This window comes from Rhodnius prolixus, unplaced genomic scaffold (assembly GCF_049639745.1).
Source record: "Rhodnius prolixus isolate KJV_2025 unplaced genomic scaffold, Rpr scaffold_4, whole genome shotgun sequence".
Lineage (NCBI taxonomy): Eukaryota > Metazoa > Arthropoda > Insecta > Hemiptera > Reduviidae > Rhodnius > Rhodnius prolixus.
Window position 1 is genome coordinate 45,344,752 of NW_027411614.1, and position 22,274 is coordinate 45,367,025.

Sequence of the window (22,274 nt, forward strand, 5' to 3'; positions counted from 1 at the left end):
AAGAGATTTTTAGACTAGACAGACATATGTATATGTTATCATATCATACCTTTATCATATTTGATTAGAATATTTTTCATTACAATTGTTATTTTTGACTAGACAGACATATGTCATCATACCTCTTTCATATTTGATGATATGGGACTAGAATGGATATGTTTAAGGTGACGAGCGGCAGAGCGATCTTCTCCCCTTCAACACTCAAGTCGTACTGAAGAGAAATCTTGACAGTTGTATTATAGTTTTAGTGCTATCTGGTGGCAAATATGTAAACTAAAATGTGTTTTCATAGTTGACCGTTCCAGTACGTGCTGCTACCTTGTGGCCATTTATGGAACTAATTTTCTCGCAGCTATTTCTAACATTTTTTCATGTTTTCCTTTTTATTTTTTTTAAATTAAACCCTTTTTAACAATAGATCTGTACAAACATATTAATAAAACACCTTTAACAATTTATTTTTATTTTTGGAAATTATTTCTTACATCCTGTTGACTGTTTGCTATCGAAGTTTTTTGAACTTTTCCATTCTTTTTTTTTGAGATAGAAAGGAGAATGAATAAGATTCTTTTTTTAAATTTATATTTTTTTAATACAGCAAACAAATTCAACTTTTTATTAAAAACAAAGAACAAGTAATTTGAAGAAAAATTCTAACATTACATTGTGAAATTAACGTGCATATTACGTACAGTAACTACATAATACCTGTTTTATTCATTGATTCTTCACAAACATTTCCTAGGATAGATAATTTACGTCTATTTCACTTGGGCTTAGTGAACATAGACTAGTTCAGAATTACCATTAGAATGTCGAAAGAACGCTGAGAACAAAAATAAAAATATATAAACTATTTTATTATTATTTTTTTTTTAAATGATTTAAGGCGCGTCTACATCTAAGGTTATTGGCGCCCGGAGCTTTTTTCAGTGCACAACCGGCCTCCGGACAGTGTTCTCTCGTTACAGACAACACTGTCCATCACCGGACAGTGAGCTGTAAGAAGCTCCTAGGAAGAGAAAATCTAAGGGTCAGCAGCTGGATTCGAACCCGGGACCTCCGCGTGGGAGTCCAGTAAGCTAACCGCTTAGCTAATCTCTTCCCTTATATAAACTAATATTTATACAAATGTTTTCATTGTAATTTACAAATATTTAGAAAAAAAAATTAATTTTCATTAAGTTAGAATTCAAAACTACTGGTGCGAATCTTGCAAAATCCAAGGTCCATAATTCTAGGACGTTATTAAACTTTTACATTATTAATTTAAATTTAATGGAGATTACTCTCCCCCTTTAAATGAGAGAAAACTGAATATTTACGTGGAAGTTCATTATTTCCAAATACATAATCGTAATTAGCAATTAACTTTTACAGTAATAAAGACGACCAAAAATTATTAACATGTAACGAACTAGATCTACCTACTTATGACCGTTGAAACATTTTTATGAAACAAAATAATGAAGTGTAAAATCAACTTTTTAAAATTACAAGCGTACACTTAAAATGCATCTACTATCAACTGTCTTGGAAACATGTCGATTTCATAAACACTTCTTGTAAGTAAGCTTCACTCACATTAACTTGTAATTAAAAATAAAAGTAAACACAAAAAATGTTGCTTACCTGCAAGAAGTCCTTAATGCAGTAATAAAGCAAAAACAAGTTTTTTAATTTCTTAGGAAGTTATCGCTTATGCAAATAGATAATACAATTAGTTTAATAAGCTATGTTAAGTTCTCAGTGACTTAGTTACAGCAGCATCAATTTAAAACTATCAATCATAAATAAATAAAACATCAAATTATGAACATTGAATTTTAAACATGGACATTATTTCAGGGGAAAACTTAAAATACTGACGATATAAAATGTTTATCAATCAAGGTGGGTGAAGAACATTTAACAAATAAAGCAAATTATTACCGTTGCTACTTTATAGAGAATATGGACAAAACTTAATAACCTTTTTACCCCACTGCTTTACTGGACAGCTGTTTCGTTAGGAGGTTATTTGAAGTTTATTTTAATAGTGTCAAAGTACATGTTCATGCTACCTAGCGGCAATCGCTAAAACTAGTTTGTATGTAATTACTTCTTCCTAGTTTAAGCTATTGCCGCTAGATAGCATTGAGATGCTCTTAAAACGTCTTTTTTTCCCTATTCCTATTTTTAAAGTAAGAACAGAATGTATAGAATTTCTAATGAGTTTGCCCAATTTCTTTAATTTTAATATAAGGACATTAATTTCTGATTTATTCTTTGATTTAAATAGAGCAAATACCAAAATAATATATCTATAAATTTCATTCTCTTCAGAAGCTATGTACAATAGAATCACCCAATCTTATGAAACTATTTTAATAATATTGGTACAACAAACGAGGAAAATTCTTAATAAATCTCCATAAGATGTATTGATATTTTTCTATTTACAAGTAACGTAACTAAAATTTCTAGAAGTAAATAAATTAAAACTAACGATTTTTATAAGTTGAAGATGTGCAGTAAAAGGTTGTCAACAAATCTAACATTGTTCCTCAGGTATGCTAATCCATTGTATCCATCAATAAACAGTAAAACTTCAATCTTCAACTTGATAAAGTTGTCCTTGATCGTTACTTCGCAAACTCTTGATTTCTTACTCTTTCCACGCCCAGACATCTTTGTAATATCCAGGGCAATCACAAAGGTTCAGCTTGAGGAAGCGAACAGAAGACGGCAGAAAGACATCTCAATGCAAGCTCTAGTTCGTAATGATTTTCATATACAAAATAATTGTTCAGTAAACTGTAGCACATCATTCAACATAGATTGATCATAATAGGAGGTGTCAAACTATTAGAAATTAAATGTTTAAAAATTGTTAAATTACAGCTCTATTTAAAAGATCATACTAAAGGAACCGAATCGAGTGACACCTCATTCATGAATATCGGTTAACGCGTTTAGGTGCTATGATGTTTACAAAAAAGTTAAGTACGAATTTTTGAGAGTCGTTTTTGCAACTTTTTTTCTCGAAACCTATGTAGTTGTTCAAGTCTTACAGACAAAAATCGAAGGGGGTGACTTTAGTATGCTTGCTACAAATGCAAAACGTGACTTACCTGGAGGTAAAAGTAAAGTAATCGTCTATTATTTCAGGCGGAGTTTAACGTCCAAGTACCGATTGGTGTTACAGGCGGGGACTTACCTGGAAATCTAGAGTTAATTTTACTATCTTACTTGAGTCGAAGTACTTTTTATTTCTGAAAGAATAATTATTAGCCGGCTTCTGCTCGTTAATTTCCATTTTTCGTCTATTGTAGGTAGTTGCTGATATAGATATAACTACAAGTTGATGTTCAAAATAGCACTAGTACCATCTTCCTCGAAAATTTTGACTTCGGTTAGCCTTAAGCGTATATTTTCTCTTGATTAAAAGTTTAACGAGACGTCAGAGAAAAGAAAGGTTTCTCCAAAGGCTTGGAAAACATATCTTGATGCTGGTCAGCGGTTGTTCTTCAGAAAATATAGTTTCCAATGTTTCACGTAACTATTATATCTTAATTATCATTTATTCTCACTTAAATAAACATAGAAAACATCAAACAACTTACTAAAGATAAACATACTCGTACCAGAAAACACTGCAAAAATGTGTTTTCAAAAAAACAGAGATGGCAAAATTTTACTTTTCAAAGTATGCGTCAAGAATGTGTTCAGTAACGGGGTATCCAGTTTGATCTGAATAACCTTAAGCAAATTTAAATCGTGTAATCGTCGTAACATTCTAAGGACACATAGAAACCGACTCAGACCTAGAAGTCCAAACTCAGAATTGAGCTATCGTACCTTGTTTCCTACACCCTGATCTGACGCCATCGGATAATCTTTTTCTTTCTTTTTTTTCTGCCTAAGGCTCATTTCCTTCAGAGAATTTAGAGGAAATCAAAGCTGCAGTTCTAGAATTCATTTCTTTTAAGTCCGAACTGTTTTCATGGAATTTATCAGCTTCTGATGGTTGCAACAAATGCAGAACGTTTGGATTATTCTTTGAATATTATCATTAACTTATTTTAAAAAACAAAACTGAAATTCCTTACCCTTTTTTTCCATGGATTATTCTCCTGTATGAATTGTAAAATGCTAATTGTAATAAAGATATGTATTATCATCGTTAACAAAGGTCATTTTCATTTAAACAGAATTAGGAAAGGAATTAGCTCAATGGTATACTGGATTCAGACTCTAGAGATCAAGGATTCAAATCCAGCTAATGGCGCTAGGAGCTTCTCACAGCTCACCGTCAGGTGAAGGCAATTATCTCTGTAACAAGAGAATACTGTCCGGAGGCCGGCAGTGCACTGAAAAAACTCCATCAATGATCTCAGATGTTGACAAATTAAAACAAAAACAAAGAAATAAAATTAGTAAAAATATATATCTGTTTAATACAAAATATTTTCAGGTCTCTTTTCAATGGAGAAATCTGGAAATAAATATTTAAAAAATATATTTATAATTCACAAAAGACTGTATGTCTTTCTTGGTCTTGAGGTTCTTCTTCTTTTTTCTAATAGATAAAATTAATTTTTAAATTTTGAAAAATAATATCAACAATAGTATGGAGATATCACTAGTCTTTATGAACTATAAAATCCCAGGTATCTCTCCATCTCAATTTATAAACATCTTCTGCGGATAGCGGAACAGCACCATAACTTAATACGGAAAACTTTTTAAATACTGTGATAATGCTTAAAATCCATATAATGATTATGATTTTGTAAATTTGTTGAACTATCTTATTTCGACTGAAAAAATAAAAGAAAGTGAGTATAATAATCACCATTTTACCGTTTTTTAAAAAAAATGATTATCTAGATATTTATAGAATTGGTTACCTGGTTAAAAAATACAGATGCTCAACGATAGCAGCAGTTAAGAGTATTTTGAAGAGTAAAGCAGGAAAATAGTGATGCAGGAACAGCGTACGATCGACAAAGAAGTATGGAAGGTAATGCAATAAATAACCAAGAAACAGAAAACTTCCAGTGTGAAGGAAAAAATTCCAAGCCCCTACATAAAGAGACAAGAAAACAAAATGAAAACAGTGGATATTTACTTATATATTGTGTTGTAAATAAATTGACATGGGGACCCCTTGGCATTAATTTTTCATTAAAATAAAAAAAAACTATTTGGGATATAATACAATAATTTCTTAATGAGATTTTTTAAGAATAAGGTTGCAAAACAATTTAGACATGATCTCTTTAAGCTAGAAACAATAGTTAAGTAATTTACCTTAAACTTAAAATTAATTTCGTCGACATTATTGTAAAATATCATACATTTTTACTTAACCAAAATCGAGATTTGCAAGTTAAATTTTTTTTTAAGTACTCAATCCTGTTGAGCACTTTTTAATTTTTATTCTTAAGTGATTAAAGTAAAAACAAGTTAAGTAGTAGAAGCGTTCTTTACGACCAATGAAGTAAAATGAGAGTATATACCTATTAATTCAGTGTCTATCTATTAAAATGTATTGAATAGATTATAAAACATGACTAACCTGTTTCAATATCATAACACAGTCTTCTACGTCTCAATAAATAAAATATAAACAAAGAGAAATAAATCACCAAACAAAGACTGGCTGAATACCAAATAACAATGTTGCCAAGTAAATGCACTTGTCCCTGGAATAAAAGAAGAAGCAATAATCAAAATTCTTTAAACTTACACAACGATTAACTTTGAAAAATAATCCAAAAAGTTCAAATACAAATAGAACTACTTAATTTATAGAACAGTAGAGGCGGCAAACAACTATGTCAACAAATAAAAACATTTCTGGAAGCTAGTTTTGTTTTATCATGTACGAATGTACAAAAAATTTTAATCATTTTATGAATGGCAAAAATTTCTATCAACATACACGATTGTTAAATTCATATTTTAGCATTTATGTAAAATTTTATATTCTAAATCTGTTTTAAACGCTATTGAAAAACACAAGGTAACTGATGAGGGAAAGAAAAATTTGATTGAGTTGCATTTACAGAATAAGGAATCCTCAATTACTATATTGAGAAAAAATAAATAAAAATTTAAAAAATGAATTTTACAGAACATTGTAAGCAAAAACATTTTTTACACATAAAATATTATAAACACGGTATTAACAGATAATATTGTATGTATAAGTAAAAGATAGGTTAAGTTTATCTTGTAATATAAACAGACACGTTTTTTTAAAAAATGATATGACATAAAGTCAAAAGTATGGAAGGAAAAATTCTCTATATTATAATAAAACAAAACGAATAATCTACTTACGTTGTGATGCGAACTGACCCAATAAGCAATTCCTCTGGTCATTAATGGCCATTCGGGAGGATCACTACTGTACATGTGACTCTGAATGTTCTCCTGTGATGGAAACAACATTTTGTATTGTAATTCAGAAAATTTTCTCCAAAATGATAAAGAAGTGACTTTTAATGGAATCATTTCAGCGTTAATCATATCCCTTTCTCGTTCTTTTTCATCTTCGACTATATAATACAAAGAAATACATCATAATAAGAATAAAAAATAATTGCAAGGGAAGAAGAACAAATTACAATCTATAATAAGATAATTGTTTTTATAAAGGGGAAACATTATTTGAATAATATAGAACAAGGATGAGCAACACGCGGCCCGCCAAGCATTTCTAAAATTGAATCTATTTTATCGACTTTCTCCCATCAATATATTGTTATAAAATTAATTATAATGAAATGGTAGTACATACTAAACCGAAATCTATTCCGGCTGATATTGATCAGCTTGTATCGAAAAAACAGTGCCAAATTTTTCATTAAAAATTTCAAGTAAATTCGTTTTTCTGTTCTTTTCTTGTTTGTTTTTATCTTGCATTAAAATCTGTATATGAAATCTTTACTTTTTTTTTTTAATTTTATATTTTGTTATTCTAATATTTATTATAAATAAAGTTTCGTAAATTTTTAATAAGAGTTAATCTATGTGCGGCCCGCCCAAAAAAATTAAAATTGAAATTGGCCCATTGATTAAAAAGGTTGCTCACCCCTGATATAGAAAATGTGCTTGCAAATAAAAAAACAAAAAACATGAGCACGTTGCAGTATTAATTTTAACAGGATGAAAAATTAATGCCAGTTTCAGTCATTATAATAAACTTTATTCTGCTGAGCTTTCGACCTAGGGACTAGGTCATCTTCAGGGCTAATTTACAATATACTGTTTTACATCATTAGAGGGTTGATGTGTCTTCTGTCTTGTCTGTTCATGGACTCCAGAACAGTATATTGTAAATTAGCCCTGAAGATGACCAAGTCCCTAGGTCGATAATAAAGTTTATAATGACTAAAACTGGCATTAATTTTTCATCCTATTGAAAATATGATTCAGTCACCAAAAATAATGAACAGTAATTACTTTTAATTGATTTTTTATTTATAGCATTAGCCTAAAAGAATTGTACAAATTTAGAGAAAATTTAAAATAAAATGAGTACAAACAAGCCGGTAGAAAAAAAAAGATACAAACATTAAAGACTACACCACCTTTTCTTCCAAAATTTTAGAAAATATTATTGTATTACAGTTACTACTGTTTAACTGCAATCGCTATTCTAAATTAAGTCGCTGAGATTTGAGAATTCATGACCCATTTCCTGATTTTATATTTTCTGCAATTTATGCACGAATTCCCTTTTTCAAGAGTCATAAAACCATTTGTGAGAACAAAATCTTTAAATTTAATGACATTTATCCATTAAGTGATTATTTAAATGCACTAAAAAAAACACAGTAAACTTACATTTGGTGTATCTATGTTCTTCAACATTCCAAATTGTGTCATCTTGGATAACAGTTTTATCAGTAACAATCTCCATTTGATTGAATCCCCAATCCGGCAATTGTCTACCACTATAACGTAAAGCTTGACTGGAGTTCACATGAATCAATCTTACCTATGGAAATAGTAATTAAATATGTACAAATGTATCAAATTTCAATACAGTCAATCAGGATATTAGGGGACCTCATTCCTCCTCTTCCTACCTTAGTTTGCACATGGGATCTAGGTAAAACAACCCCACTATAAAAAGAAAAAAAATCACCTGAGACTGAATGGTGTGCCAGACGTCGCCTTCTTGTTCACGATTTGTGATATCAACTCTCCATAGATTTTGTGCAGGCATGGATACGTTATAATCGATATAACAACTAACTTCCTAAAAATAATAATATTAATAGATATAGAACAGAAACTAAGCAAGCAACAAATTGTGTTAAAATAAAACCCATCAACCTGATTATGAGGAGACATAGGAGCGGAAACATCGTGAGAATTTAATGCTCTCCCAGTAATGCCATGAACTAAATGTATAATATCGCCATGTTTGATTGAATCTGGTGGCATAGAAACCACTAAGTTACTTTTCTCTGGTCTTCTTATTATCCACCAGTTATTTAAATCCTAAAACGTATTTATTAACTATTAATAAAACTTAGGTATTCCTTTTTATAACGTTTTTTTTTTCCTTTTTTGCTAAAAATAACATATAATATTACTTTGAAAGTATAACAGGTGACTTGTTGTTGATGTGAACTGCCCCTTTTGTCCGGATACCTAATTGGATATACCTCATTGTGCGAATGTAGCCAACAAGCTTTACCATGAGTATGTCTGAGGGTGATCTGTGAACCATGGGCTACTTCTAGAGGCTGGCCTTTTGTAATGGATGCTAGGCCACCCTAAAACGGAGAATAGAGAATATGAAAGAAAACTGATGAATGGCTGCAATGCTGTTTGTAAAAGTTGTCATTTTAGAGAAATAAAATTATAAGATCTTCAGCAATTTTATTAGAGAGGAACTTAAAATTTCTGCTGTGAACATAACAATTGCCGATCTTTTCTTGAAACTTACGTTATTACTAAAAATATATTTGAATCAATGATATACCTGTTCTTTGTTATAAAATAATACCGTTGAAGAAATATTGAATATCACAGATCCTCTAAAATCAATATTTTCATAGAAAAATTTAACATAAAGTGAGAAATCTAACATAAAACACAAATAGTACTTATATGAGACCTTCTGGAGAAAACTCGATAAAGCCGAACAGTACAAACGCAAGGAGTTGGAATGACATTCTTTTATCTCTTAGTTTCAAACATTTCACACACGTAATACTTAATGTACTGCATGTGTTTTGAACCGTAAAATGCAAAGAGAAGTGTAGAGAAATAGCTCTCTATAAAAACCCTGCTTAAATAAAATGACCTGGAGTTGTTTCCAAAAATGATCAATGGAAGCCCCTCTTGTTTTGAAGACAAATTTTAACATTCAATGTTTAAGTTCACTTTATACACTACATAACCAAGATTACTTTAATATTTTTGAGGTTTCGCTACTTCAGTTTTCATTGCACTAGCAAACTGAGAGATGCACAGGTGATGAAGCATGACAAAGAATATCTCACAGATGGAAGAAGTAATTTCAACCAACTTTTTGAAAAGTTACTGATCCTATAATTTAGAAAAGACTTGGAATAATTTTTTCAAATACTTTTTCTAAAAACCATTAACTTTCCAAAAGAGATAGAATCTGAGAAGTGTTCTTCAGGAAGTTTCACCCATTTTGCCTTTAGTTGTGGCCGCAGTCTACATTAAGCTATTTTTTTTTTTTTTTTTACAGATTTTACAGAAATAAAGGATTACCGTATTCAAGTTGAGACACCGAAGATATAATTTTATCTAACACAAAAAACAACTAATACCGCTTATCGATATAGAACGATTTTAATTAAAAAGTGAGTTCAATAAATATCTTTAATTACGTACCCTAGTTGTAGTACAAGAATAACCCTCTCGTATCAAATAAATACACAGGGAGCCTCTAAAGTGAAGCTTCGATAGACGTACAAAAAAAAAGTTAGTATAAAATAAATTTTACTAACCTCAAGACTAGCTTGAAAAGCACTTGTCATGACTGAATCATGAGGACCTGCTTTTGTTAATACTGCCAGATGGACATAGAATATCGTCACATAGACTAAAACTGGAATTGCTATATTAAGTACACATCTTGCCAATCCTTGCAAGGCAAGAGACAAATCTGACATATCTTTTCGTGGTAATAGCCACCACCAGTCTTTCATTATTAAGAACGTCCCCAGCCATAAAGCAAAAAATCCAACATACTTTACACTGAAAAGACAAAATTTTGAATAAACCATTACATTTAAGTTTTATAAAGACACTATTCAGATCATTTTGATAAAGCAGAATGTTAGATTCATATTTTGTACTATAATGTTCATTAAAAAATCAGATTAGTGGAATGATTCCAAAAGATCTAGTACAAGGCGAAGTAATTGGATAAAACTTCTGTCAAGTCATTTTTTAATTTAAAAAGTGATGTAGAACTGAATCTACCTTTAATTGGAAACAGCTCCTTTAAAAGAGACTCAGAAAAAAGTCTGATTTTTTTTAAAAGTAAATCTCGTTCTTTTGCTTGTTTTCTTATTCTGGTAAAAAAGAAAAAAATACTATAATACTGACCACATTGCAAGCGTCAGCGAAAGCAATGCAAGACTAAGATATAGCCACCACTTCAAGGATTGCATGTTCTTGTTATGTCGTTGGAATTTCAATAAGAACAGATATCCACAGAGCATAAATAACAATAACATAGGCTCCATTAAAATGAATCTTGATTGTGTTAATATTGCATTATCTGCAAAATAAGTTACAGTTAAGCCTGTTGAAAACATTAAAATGGAATTTATACAGGATAATAATATCTTAATAATATATATCTTCTTCTTTTTTTTTTGTAAAGTAACATTTAGTAAAAAGAGCAAATTTGTAGAAACCTTATATATTGAAAAATTGTGAGTTATTACATTAGATTTATTATTGTTAATAATAAAGTTATGACCACTTTCATGATGAAAAACGCGAATGTCGACGGAAAAGTTAAAAATATCTTGGACACTATTGAGAATCGGGCCAGGGATATTTTTTGTTGCATCTGAGCTACTGAATCACCTCCCTAAATTTTGACCTTTCCTCCGTGTACACTCTGTATATGAAGAAAAATTTAGTACGAAGTTCAAGTTTAAATAATATTTCAATAAAAAAAAGTCATGCGTATGTGACAAATAACTACCCTATCCTTCACCCTCCAATTTAATGCCCCTAAAATTAGATGATTGTCCTGAAATGGACATATTTTTCATTTCAAACCCGGCCTCCCAAAAAACAAATTCTATGTTATCTACACTGTGCATCATCGATCAATGAGCTACAATTACAAGGGCGCCTTCTGAACTCAAACCCAAGACCATCGAAATTTGAGCCAAGTGCATAAACTACAGACCCTTTTTTCTGTAGTTATTCTGCCGAGGTCAGTAGCGGTGTAGTTATTATTGATTATATAAACATTTAAGAAAAGGTCTCAACCTCAAAGGTTCACCCTATGTGAGTGTATGAGTACGTGAGGCTGTAATTGCCTATGGTCTACACAGAAATTTTCAAGAGCACTGAAGGGTGACTGGTTCATTTCTCTATCTCCTTAACAAAAACTTACAGTTTAAAATGTTAAGTATAAGGGTTGATTAAACGCCAAAAGGTACACAAATCAGCGAGTACCCAACATTTCATTCATACTTCATTAATATTTAAATAATTCTACTGCAGAAAAAGACAAAGTTAGAGTAGGCTACTGTCTTGAATTCGTCTTACCGAAATATTAGTGAGCACAAATAACACACAGTTATAACAAGTAGATTATTCAACAACAATTATTGATTTCTCAATTGTAATTTAATTTAGTCTCCCTAATTTTACTTATAGTAAAATACTGGAATAATTAGCTGTCCTAAATATGTGCATATTTTATTTACTTTATATTACATATATACAAAATTGTGGGATGAATACCTAGATTGAGAATGTAATTGAAGAAAACTATATTATTTGCGATAAAGCCAGATAATTATAAACGTTTGACTACTACATAAAATAACAATTACTTTAATCGAAGAATGAACTTAAACCGACGATTTTTATTTTAAAAATAAAAATAAATAAATAAAATAAACAAAATCATTGATGTATGTTGGTGTAAGTTTTTTTTAAAAAAAAGGTTTTGAATTTTTTAGCCTCATAATTTTTTTATATTTTTTATAACGTTTTTCTTTTTAACCTGTAATTAATAGTTTGATTATTATAAATAACTAGATATTACAGTCAATCTACAGTGCTACTTGAACATATATTTTGTAGACGAAAATGGCCAGCATAAGAGTCTGTGACATCTAATAAATTCTAAAAAATAACTTATTAATGAAAATTAAAGCAGTAGAATTATTTAAATATTAATGAAGTATTAATGAACTATTGGGTACTCGCTGATTTGTGTACCTTTTGGCATTTAATCAACCTTTTACTTAACATTTTAAACTGTAAGTTTTTGTTAAGGAGATTTTTGTACCTTTTGGATAGATTTTCCTTTTTGTCTATTTGGAATGTTACATATCTGCTTGACAGATTTTTTTAAAATTTGGAATTCTATCATTATAACCTGATAAGGTGTTAAGTCGGAACCATAACTACCAATGGAGAGATCTTTTTAAAGATTGATTATAGTTGCGGTCCCCCAAACCATCCTCAATAACAATTTTTTTGAAAAAGCGTTTGGAATAATATAGGAAGGTATTAGTACGTAAAATAGCAAAATTAAACTGCGATTTCAGTACTTCCTTTTAAGAGGAGTAAGAAAAATAAATTGCGATTGCAGTACTTCTGTACCAAAGGCAAAGATTTTTTAATCGACAATTCATTGATTTAAATCGGTTCACTCATTGATAATTTAAACGATTGCAGTACTTCCTCTTAGTAGGTGCAAGAGCAAGATAGCACTTCACAGCAACGTAGAGGAGCTTTAACCACTTATTCGAGCTGAATTTTATCAAAATCGGACTAAGCGTTATAGAAATATTGGTAATAATAGTTTTAGAAAGGGCCTTATTTGGGGGGGGGGGCGAACTACCCTCCTTATGAGGCACAGCGTCGAGACTTTTAAAGGGTAAATCTGTACAAAATGTCGATTCGAATGACACTTCATTCATGAAAATCGGTTCACATGTCGATAATTTGAAACGATTGCTCTACTTCCCCTTAATAAGTGTAAGAGCAGATCGTCGCTTTATTGTTACGTAGGGGAGCCCTAACCCTATCACCCTACCAAATTTTATCAAAATCGGGCCAAGATTTACAGAGTAATTAGTAATAATCATTTTGGAGGGGGCCATACATAAAGGGGGCTAACTCCTCTCCCATTAGATGTACAGCATCGAGACCCCTAAAAGGCACATCTTCATAAAAGTCCGAATCGAATGACACCTCATTCATGAAAATCGGTTCACGCGTTTAGGCACTACGTTGTTTATTACAAAAAAGGTAACAACAAGAACAACAACAACAACAAAGAACAAGACCAATTTTTGAAAATGCCGTTTTTGCTAATTTTCAGCAACTTTTTTCTCGAAATCTATTAGATCTGTGTTGTTGCAAAAAATTACATTCATAAAGGAGGATTTGCCCTATATTATAAAGAAAATTTGGGAATTTTATCTTTTATAGAAAAAGAGAAAAAAATTGCCAAAGTTGGGTGTTTTTCAAAGTTACGCTTTTTCGTGCAGTTTTTGACGATCAACCCTTATACAACTGTCCTACCGGACAGTTTTAATTTAGAATAGTGAAATATAATTATATTCCAACAAGTTAAATATATAATTTTAGAAGACAGATATTTAAAATAACAATGCATAATAAAAATGCAAAATACCAAAATGCAATACAATTTAAAACCATTATTTGAATAAAGCCATATGAGGAGTAAAAATAAGCACGTAATCTTACCAAACAATATGAGAAAGGCTGCTAGAGCCGAAGTCCATTGATGACAGCCAAGTTCTAACATAAAATAATAGGAAGCAGGCACGAGCAGACTGCCAGACAAAGCGGGTACAAAGCGTAATGCAAATAATGGCACTGATTCATCATATGGATTTCCAATGCGATCAAATTTAAACTTTCCTAAAATAAGTATAGAAATCATGAAAAAATCTACTAAAATGGGGGTTAAAGAAACATTAAAAATGGGTTTGAAAGTCTCAGGTAAATAGCATGTTTTAAATAACTTGCTTACAAACGTTTATTTTGTAGAAAAAAAAAAAAAATCCTAAACATTCCTAGAATTACTACTAGGTTGACTCGTACACTGAGGGTAACTTCATGCAAAGTATTATTACTTAAATATAAATAAATACCATTGAATCCTGCAACATATGCCGCAGCTCCAATTAAAAGTTTTCCAAAAGGCGGATGGAGATCAAAAAAGAAAGTGTTCTTCATATAAAGACTAACATATTTTCCATAATGTAATTCATCGAACCTGGAAAATGAGAAAATTTGGCATATTAGTTACTGCAAATTAAACACTAAACAAGCTTATGATGTAGAAAGAAGTTTTAAAATGCAAAGTTTATAATAATTGTGAAGACTCTGAACCAATCAGACTAGTAAAGGAGATTTAGGATTAAACCAGATGTCAAGTACATCTTGCCCGGTCAGTTCCGTAACAAGTGGTACCTTGCACTGTCTACCTTACTTTATCTAACCTAGTACTTTAGAAAATGATCATGAATCTACCTAATCATTTTTGAATCAACAACTTCATACTCAAATCCTCCTCTTTTTCTTTGAAGTTTGAAAGCTTTATCTTAGTGGTAATTACAGGCCTGAATGGAATTTAGCAGAATCAGAAAGTTATAAAACTCTCACAAACTCAGAAAAATAGGGAAAATTAAGAGCATATTAATAGGCAAAATTTTTAAAGCCAAATTTGGTAGACCCTTCAGCCACGCACTATAACACTTGCCTACAGTTAAATATGCCTATAATACTGCCTACATGTGTGATGAAAGCCTGATCAAAACGGACACATAGTAGTATTAAATACTGCGTTATTCCTTGAAAACCACAGATTGTTAGTCCTACTAACTCCTCAATCTGGTTTGAAAATTACTCCAATCTTTCCAACATAGTGAATAGTTGCTATTCAAGATTACAAAAGAGAAGTAAGTTCAATAAGTTTCAGTAGATCACGAACCAATTAGTATTATAATTATTTTTTAAAACGTTTTACTTACACTATATATCTGGGCTCTTCAAGCTTATAGAACCTTGTGCACAATGCTAAAACGAATAAAATTATTGAAACTGCATCCAGTTCAAAATTAATCTGGAACCTTTTAGTGCGTTGGAATTCCTCCAAATCCTTAGTTTTGGTTTCATATATTATGTTATTTGAAAGTAAAGTTTGCTCCTGCAAAAAATTATTGTATTTAAAACTTCTTTTTCAGGATTAAAATTAGCCTGAGAAGAAACCTCTCTGGCCTCCCCATCTACCTCTCTTACAATTTTCACACAAGATACATAAAAATATTTTTATATGAATAAAAATAAGTAAATAAAGTATAAACATGCAAAATACCTCATTTTCTTTTTTATGTTCATCTGAAATAGGAACATCGTCTAATTCACTATCTACAGCTTTATTAATTTTGGAAGATAATTCTTCAGAATTAGTTCCTCTTTGAGAGACATTTTGAATGTTTTTAATAACATTTTCACAGCAATCAGAAGCTATATTCACCCTTTTTCCTTTACGTTTTTTAACTTTATCCATTTGACAACTACTGGGAAAAAATATATATATATAAGCACTACCGTAACTCTTGGTTTTACTTAATTTTCAATAAGTATTTCCAACAAATAAATACCTACAAATCTTTATTATTGTTTAAATATATTAAATTTTAACACTAAGATAGTCAAACATGGAAGGATTTTTGAATGTCGTACATTACACATAACGTCCAATCTAAAAATCTGTAAAAAAAGTCAAAGCAGTGTAATATCTATCAGTTTTCAATCATTATATAGTAAATCTGCAATTATGTAGTCATTTTCTAACTGGATAAAAGCAATGTTTAAATAAACGCTTTACACATAACGGTATATTTATGCGTTCACATACCTGAGTGAAAGGGAGAGACTGAGACTGAGTTTGACAACTCAACTGCTTACACACGCTGTTCGCATACATTTGTTGTCTGTACTCTGTGTCTGTAGTCAAAACTGGATAGTGGAGACTGGAGTGTGGAGTGGAGAAATCTAACTGTTCTTCGGGCTGCACTTCGCTCCCGAAGTGATCTAACTCGATTAATCATTATCATTGAGCACTGGCAATCATAATGTCAATAAATTGCTACAATCACCAAAATTTCTTATTTAAAATTAAATCGATTACAATTTTTAATTCTGCTACAAAACTTAAATATAAATTTTTAATTTAAAAATAAAAATATCTAAGCTTTCTAGTTGAAATTAGTTGGGTTTTAGCGATCTTCCCGGTAAATGAATAATATAATTGGTTAATCGTTGTGTGAACGTGAATGTGACACAAGGGACACACTCACTAAAACAAACAGGGAGAAACGAAGTACAGCTGATAATTAGGACAACAACCTACCACACTGTTATATATATATAGGATTAATTTATATACATATATAAAGTTTTGAAATAACTCGTTGAAACCCTTCTTTGATTAATACACTCTGTCCAAATATTAGAGGAAATTTCATTTCCCCCCTCCAAATAAAATAACCAAACTTTATCCAAAGTTATTCTAGTAAATTACTAATACAAACGTTATCTTGTTTATTTTAGTTATCTGTTATCTTTCTCATATAAAACGAAATAAATATTTCTGAAACAATCCCCTAAAAGCACATAATCATAATCTTTAATTTTAAATGAAAGATATTGGAAAGGTAGGAGTGACAAAGGCGGGCTGATTCAAAAAGAGGGAAAAGTCACAAATCACACTTGAAGTAGAACCTTCCTTACCTTAATTAATGCTTATGTTAAGGACGACAGAACTTTTAGTGATCACTGATGTAATAGTAATGTGTTTTGGTTAATTTATTTCGAGTTGCATGATATCAGATTGCATAGAATTTTTCAACATATAAAAAAAAAATGTTTTCTTCTAATAAAACAGCCTGCCCTATTTGTGAAAAAGAATTCAGTAATGAAGAAATTGAAATACACGCCGAAAAATGTTTGTTTCTCAACTCTTCCAATGAATTTGTTCCTAAGAGGGGTTGCGAAGATAGTGCTTCTAAAAAATCTTTTTTTTCTTCTCCTAAAAGACATAAATCAAGTAATGAATGTAATGATTCTTTTGCTTCCACGAGCGTGACTGAGAAAAGTGTAATTGTTCCCTTGGATTAGTTGTGTTATATGAGCCAAAATTAGTACGTAATTTATGTATAGATTTTTTTTCTCTGCAGAATCAAGAGAAGAAAGAACTAGAGAATACAAAAATACCATTAGCAGAAAGAATGCGCCCTACTTCACTCCAAGATTTCGTAGGTCAGCAGCATATCCTAGCATCAAATACTGTATTTCGAAATTTACTGGAACAACAAAACATTCCAAGCATGATAATGTGGGGTCCTCCAGGATGTGGAAAAGTAAGTTAAATATATTTGGAAATGAATTGACTGTATCTTTGTTAACTACCAGAGATAGTGTTGTAGCTGCGCTTAGACAATTCTAGCTCTGCACCCTCGAATCTTTCAGATTATTTAATTTTACTGTTTGTAGACGATTAAATTCTGTGTACTGTATTTTATAAACAACAGATTTCCAGCCCGTGTACTTAGGCTTGCCAAGTTCTGAATTATTCAAAAAGAATGTGAGAGATTATGGTTCGGCAGTTTGGCCTGCCTGAACTATTTTAGCTGAGTCTGTTGGGAGATTATCTTAATTTTCGCTGCTATAAAGCCTTACTTTATGTTCCCTTTAACGTAAGGAATATAACAGGCCCTACAGTGCTTACTGCATATTATTTGACGCGTCTAATGGAAGGAAGCGGGCCAAATCACCTGTTCCTTTTAGAGTTTTACACTATATTCTTTCATAAACCATCGTATTGCTTTCCAATTCAATATTCTATGTCACTTTCCCTAGAAAAACTCTTGAGAAGCGAAGCCTTAAGGAGGCAGTCCTCTTTTTGCGTTAAGGCAGTGCAGGCTCAATATTTAGTATATGACAATATATGTATATTTACATATTTTTTAATTTTTTCTTTCAGACATCTTTAGCTCATATCATACACAAAATGTGTCAAGCTAAACACAAAGTTAGATTTATCAAACTGTCTGCAACTTTAGCAGGGGTTAATGATGTAAAAGAAATAGTAAAAGTAGCGAAAAACGAAATAAATTTATCAAAGAGGCACACAGTACTTTTTATGGATGAAATTCATAGGTTTAATAAATTACAACAAGATATTTTCCTGCCTCACGTAGAAAGTGGTATCATAACATTAATTGGAGCTACCACTGAGAATCCATCGTTTAGCCTGAATTCAGCACTCTTGAGCAGATGTAGGGTGTTTGTTTTGGAGAAACTTGGAACTTCTGATATTTCGACTTTATTATCTAAAGCTGTAAATAATTTAAACATAGAAATAGTTGATGAATCAAGTGATAATGTAAAAAGTAATTCAAGGTACGAATTAATAATGTCTGTAAAATATTAAGAATCAGAAATAAATTCTTAAGTTATTATTGTTATTTTAGGCCAACAATAAATAAGGATTCCATTTCTTGGTTGTCTGAAATCTGTGATGGAGATGCTAGGATAGCACTTAATAGTTTGCAAATGGCTGTAGAATCTAATGAAGGGAAATCTTTGCATATAACTTTAGACGACATCAAAGAAGGAATAAAAGTATGTTATAGCCATAGCTTTTTAAGCGAATGATTGAAATGTTTTGACTTGTAAATGTAAATACAATTTTTTATTTTAGCGTTCACATTTGTTATATGATAGAAAAGGTGAAGAACATTACAATATTATATCTGCATTGCATAAATCTATTCGAGCGTCAGACGATAATGCATCCTTATATTGGCTAGCAAGAATGCTAGAAGGTGGTGAAGACCCACTATTCATCGCTAGAAGACTGGTGAGGGCAGCTAGTGAAGATGTTGGTAGGACCAATTTTATTTTAATTTAAGTCGCATCAACATCTCTGCTCATTGGCGCAGAGAGACTTTTCAAATTTTAATTAATGTGATTACATTAGATTTGTGTAGGTGATTTAGTAAAGTGAAGTTCGCTTCGATTAAAAAGACTTTTGTGGTTCCCTTAAATTTTTGTTCATGGACATGGCAAAGTGTATGTGTGGGTAACAAATAGAGTTTGTGGGTTCGGTAAACCTAAGTAATGGCAAACACATCATATACCTTTGCAGCTCCTATATGCATTTTGTAACGGTTGAGTAGGCCAGTGAAATTGTTTAGTAGTTTGGCTAGCACAGGAACGCTAAGATCCCTGAAGAAGAGGAGTTAGATCAGAAATTAAGAAGAAATCATGTAAAATTCTCATGTTTTCCAGAAAGAAGTCTTCTACCTTTTTATCTGTGTTCGTTTTCGCAAGTGAATAATCGGCCTCTAGACAGTATTCCCTCACTACAGGCAGTACTTTAGGATCCCCTTTAAACAAAGAAAATCTCAAGTGTATTATCGAAACTCGAATCAAAACTTATGCTTTCGAAGTCAGGTACCATTTCAGCACAAAACCACTGAATTTCATCCACAGTTTAAAAACAGACGTGAGCTTAAGTGTACCTGTAATAGCTTTGATGAGTCCTGTCCTCCAGGCACTGCAGCCAAAATAGGCTTCTAAAGGTCTATAATGGTTGATAACTTTCCTCTTTTTACTAGATCCAGGAGTCAAAAGTTCCGCAGGTGCAGAGGCCTCATATCTTTCTTGTTTAAATTAAAACAACCTAATAAAATCTATTTTTAAAGGTTTAGTAGACCCAATGGCTTTAACACTGGCAGTCTCAGCAATGCAAGGTTGTCAGCTAATAGGAAAGCCAGAATGTGATGTCTTGCTAGCTCAAGTTGCAGTATATTTAGCAAGGTAATCTAATTGAAATCTAATTATTAACCTCTCTTTTCCATTACGAATTTTTTTTCTTTCTAGTTCTTTACTTGAAGAGTCAAACGTTCGATCTCTTATTTTTTACAAAAATGTTTAAAATTACTATATGTCTATAGTACACTTAGTTTTATGAATGTAAATTTTGGATTGTAAAGTTTTGAGAGTGATTAGTTCACGTACATTGTTCTTGTGTATCCAATATATTATTTTTTTTTTTAGGACTTATAAATCACAAGAAGTTTACCATGCATATGGAAAGGCTAAAGAATGTGTACAAAACCATAAAGGGCCGTTACCATCTGTACCGCTCCATCTTCGAAATGCACCTACAAGATTAATGAGGGAATTAGGTTTGTGTCTTAGTTCTAAGTTTCTTATTGCAATGTTTTCAAGAATATGTAGCAGATATATATGTATTTTTTTTTAAAGGTTATGCTAAGGGCTACAACATGAATCACAAAGATGAGTCCGGCTTAACTTATATGCCAGAAGGTTTGGAAAATATTTCTTTCTTTCAATAAAACTTATTATTAAAGCTACATACGTTTTTATGATTATTTCCCATAATTGTCTTCAACTCAAACATGGATGAAAGCTATCTATTATATTCACAAAACATGCTAACTTTTACTAACCAGAAGGACGTCTTCTAAGCAGCATTTTGTTTTTGTTTTTTTGCAAGCAGGTTCAATAAACCGAAATTCACAAGCGTTCAGAATCCTTTTAAATCAATTTGACATCTAAAACTTATGCCATAAAACAGTATAGTCCAGGGGTCAATCAATTAACCAAACATTGCCTTAGCTCCATCTGTACACACTTCACGACATAAATCCCAAGATATATCTTGCTTTTTGAAATATGTATCTATAAAATTAAAAATTTCTTCCGTTGTTGTACTGGTTGGCAGACTTTTGCAAATTAGCAAAGCGTATCTTCTTGAGCAGCCGTTCCATGGATATATCACAATAACGCGCAAGATCGCTAATCCAACTGTACCTGTAGTTTCGTCAAGTTGAATAGTAAATCCATGTTCTATATTTTTATCCAATTTATATTAATAGTTTAATTTTTATTTAAATATTACATTAATGAAAATGATTTTTGGGGAATATCGAGGTGCGGTCATCAATAAATACAACTTTTTTGCTTTATACCAACGTTTCGGTAATTTTTACTACCTTCTTAAAAAAAAAAATTTGTGAAGTTTAATGTAGAGCTATATCATCATAACTGTTGATATTCCCCAAAAATCATCCATCTACAACGATCGAAATAAACCAAAAACCATCATAACGAAAATATTTTAATAAGACAGACCACTTACCCCGTTCCTACATGGACTTGTATAGTTGATTTGTTTTGGCTCAGCAAGTAGTGATCTCTAGCGGAACCCAGGTTGAAGACCCTTGGTATAGTCTAAATATATACGGGAAATCAGGTTGAAGCTGTTTTATTGCTTTTACAATTAGTAAAGTAAATTTTTTGTCACAATCATCAACTAACGGAAATTTATTATCTTAATCAGTATTTAGATTTTCGTGGCTTTGATGTAACTGCCTCGAAAATAAAATAGAAACTAAACAGTTTTTTGTTTTTGTACAAGAGCTCTTCAACTGAAGTCCTTAACAAAATAAAAACTGTACAGCTAATAGTTCAATATAAAAGTAATGCCTACCTTTTAGCCGACTAAAGGATATAAAATCTAGTTTTTCAATGCTGCATGAAATAAATTATATTCTAGGAAGGGGAGAAAGAATCGGGAAGTAGTTGTTGCGATTCATGTCTCAATAAGAATCAGAAAAGATAGAATTTCTTGAGAGTTTTCTACATTACAATTTACACTATTTATTACATGCTCTTTTTTTCGTGTTTCAAGATATAATTTGTACTGTAAACTGGAAGCATCTACTTAGGATTTTAGGACTGGAATTTCTATGTTGCCATTAATCCTGTATATTTGAAAATAAATTGAACTGGAGCGCTGAAAAATTTGGAATATTACTCTACCATAATGCGTACAATAAATTTGTAAATATTTTCGTAGCACTAGACTGTTAAATGTCCAAAAGTAAATAGAATCTACCTTTAGTACTATGCCAGTGAAACTTCAATAAACTTTAGGTTTAGTGATTTTGATT

The 22,274-nt window shown here is 31.2% G+C and overlaps 2 protein-coding genes across 5 annotated transcripts; one reads left to right on the plus strand and one right to left on the minus strand.

Annotated features, from left to right (window-relative positions):
• Positions 1–4,413: 4,413 nt before the first annotated feature.
• On the minus strand, positions 4,414–16,614 carry rt (Protein O-mannosyltransferase rt). 3 transcript variants are annotated; one of them, XM_074131373.1, is made up of 16 exons: positions 16,145–16,614; positions 15,892–15,996; positions 15,599–15,800; positions 15,255–15,430; positions 14,373–14,497; positions 13,963–14,139; positions 10,597–10,771; positions 9,993–10,242; positions 8,601–8,783; positions 8,338–8,505; positions 8,147–8,260; positions 7,843–7,996; positions 6,334–6,551; positions 5,567–5,693; positions 4,896–5,070; positions 4,414–4,805 (listed from the first exon to the last, which is right to left on the minus strand). In XM_074131373.1, exons 3-16 carry the CDS (start codon positions 15,791–15,793, stop codon positions 4,628–4,630), a joined length of 2,415 nt encoding a protein of 804 aa, XP_073987474.1. In that variant the 5' UTR covers positions 15,794–15,800; positions 15,892–15,996; positions 16,145–16,614; the 3' UTR covers positions 4,414–4,627. The 3 variants fall into 3 exon arrangements, with proteins under 3 accessions (XP_073987474.1, XP_073987472.1, XP_073987475.1); XM_074131371.1 differs by having other exon boundaries at positions 15,599–15,803; XM_074131374.1 differs by having other exon boundaries at positions 15,599–15,803; positions 15,888–15,996.
• A 366-nt stretch (positions 16,615–16,980) lies between these two features.
• On the plus strand, positions 16,981–20,672 carry LOC141455895 (ATPase WRNIP1-like). 2 transcript variants are annotated; one of them, XM_074131376.1, is made up of 8 exons: positions 16,981–17,233; positions 17,466–17,648; positions 18,272–18,690; positions 18,762–18,912; positions 18,992–19,175; positions 19,998–20,112; positions 20,353–20,483; positions 20,563–20,672. In XM_074131376.1, exons 1-8 carry the CDS (start codon positions 17,204–17,206, stop codon positions 20,652–20,654), a joined length of 1,305 nt encoding a protein of 434 aa, XP_073987477.1. In that variant the 5' UTR covers positions 16,981–17,203; the 3' UTR covers positions 20,655–20,672. The 2 variants fall into 2 exon arrangements, with proteins under 2 accessions (XP_073987477.1, XP_073987476.1); XM_074131375.1 differs by having other exon boundaries at positions 16,982–17,385.
• The last annotated feature ends 1,602 nt before the right edge of the window (positions 20,673–22,274 follow it).

Coding starts and splice junctions, on each gene's coding strand:
- rt (XM_074131373.1), bottom strand. CDS start 15,793: ATGGATAAAGTTAAAAAACGTAAAGGAAAAAGGGTGAATATAGCTTCT. Junction 15,431..15,598: donor AACATAAAAAAGAAAATGAG/GTATTTTGCATG, acceptor AATTTTTTGCAG/GAGCAAACTTTACTTTCAAA. Junction 14,498..15,254: donor GAAGAGCCCAGATATATAGT/GTAAGTAAAACG, acceptor CTCATTTTCCAG/GTTCGATGAATTACATTATG.
- LOC141455895 (XM_074131375.1), top strand. CDS start 17,152: ATGTTTTCTTCTAATAAAACAGCCTGCCCTATTTGTGAAAAAGAATTC. Junction 18,691..18,761: donor AATGTAAAAAGTAATTCAAG/GTACGAATTAAT, acceptor TTGTTATTTTAG/GCCAACAATAAATAAGGATT. Junction 20,484..20,562: donor AAGATTAATGAGGGAATTAG/GTTTGTGTCTTA, acceptor TTTTTTTTAAAG/GTTATGCTAAGGGCTACAAC.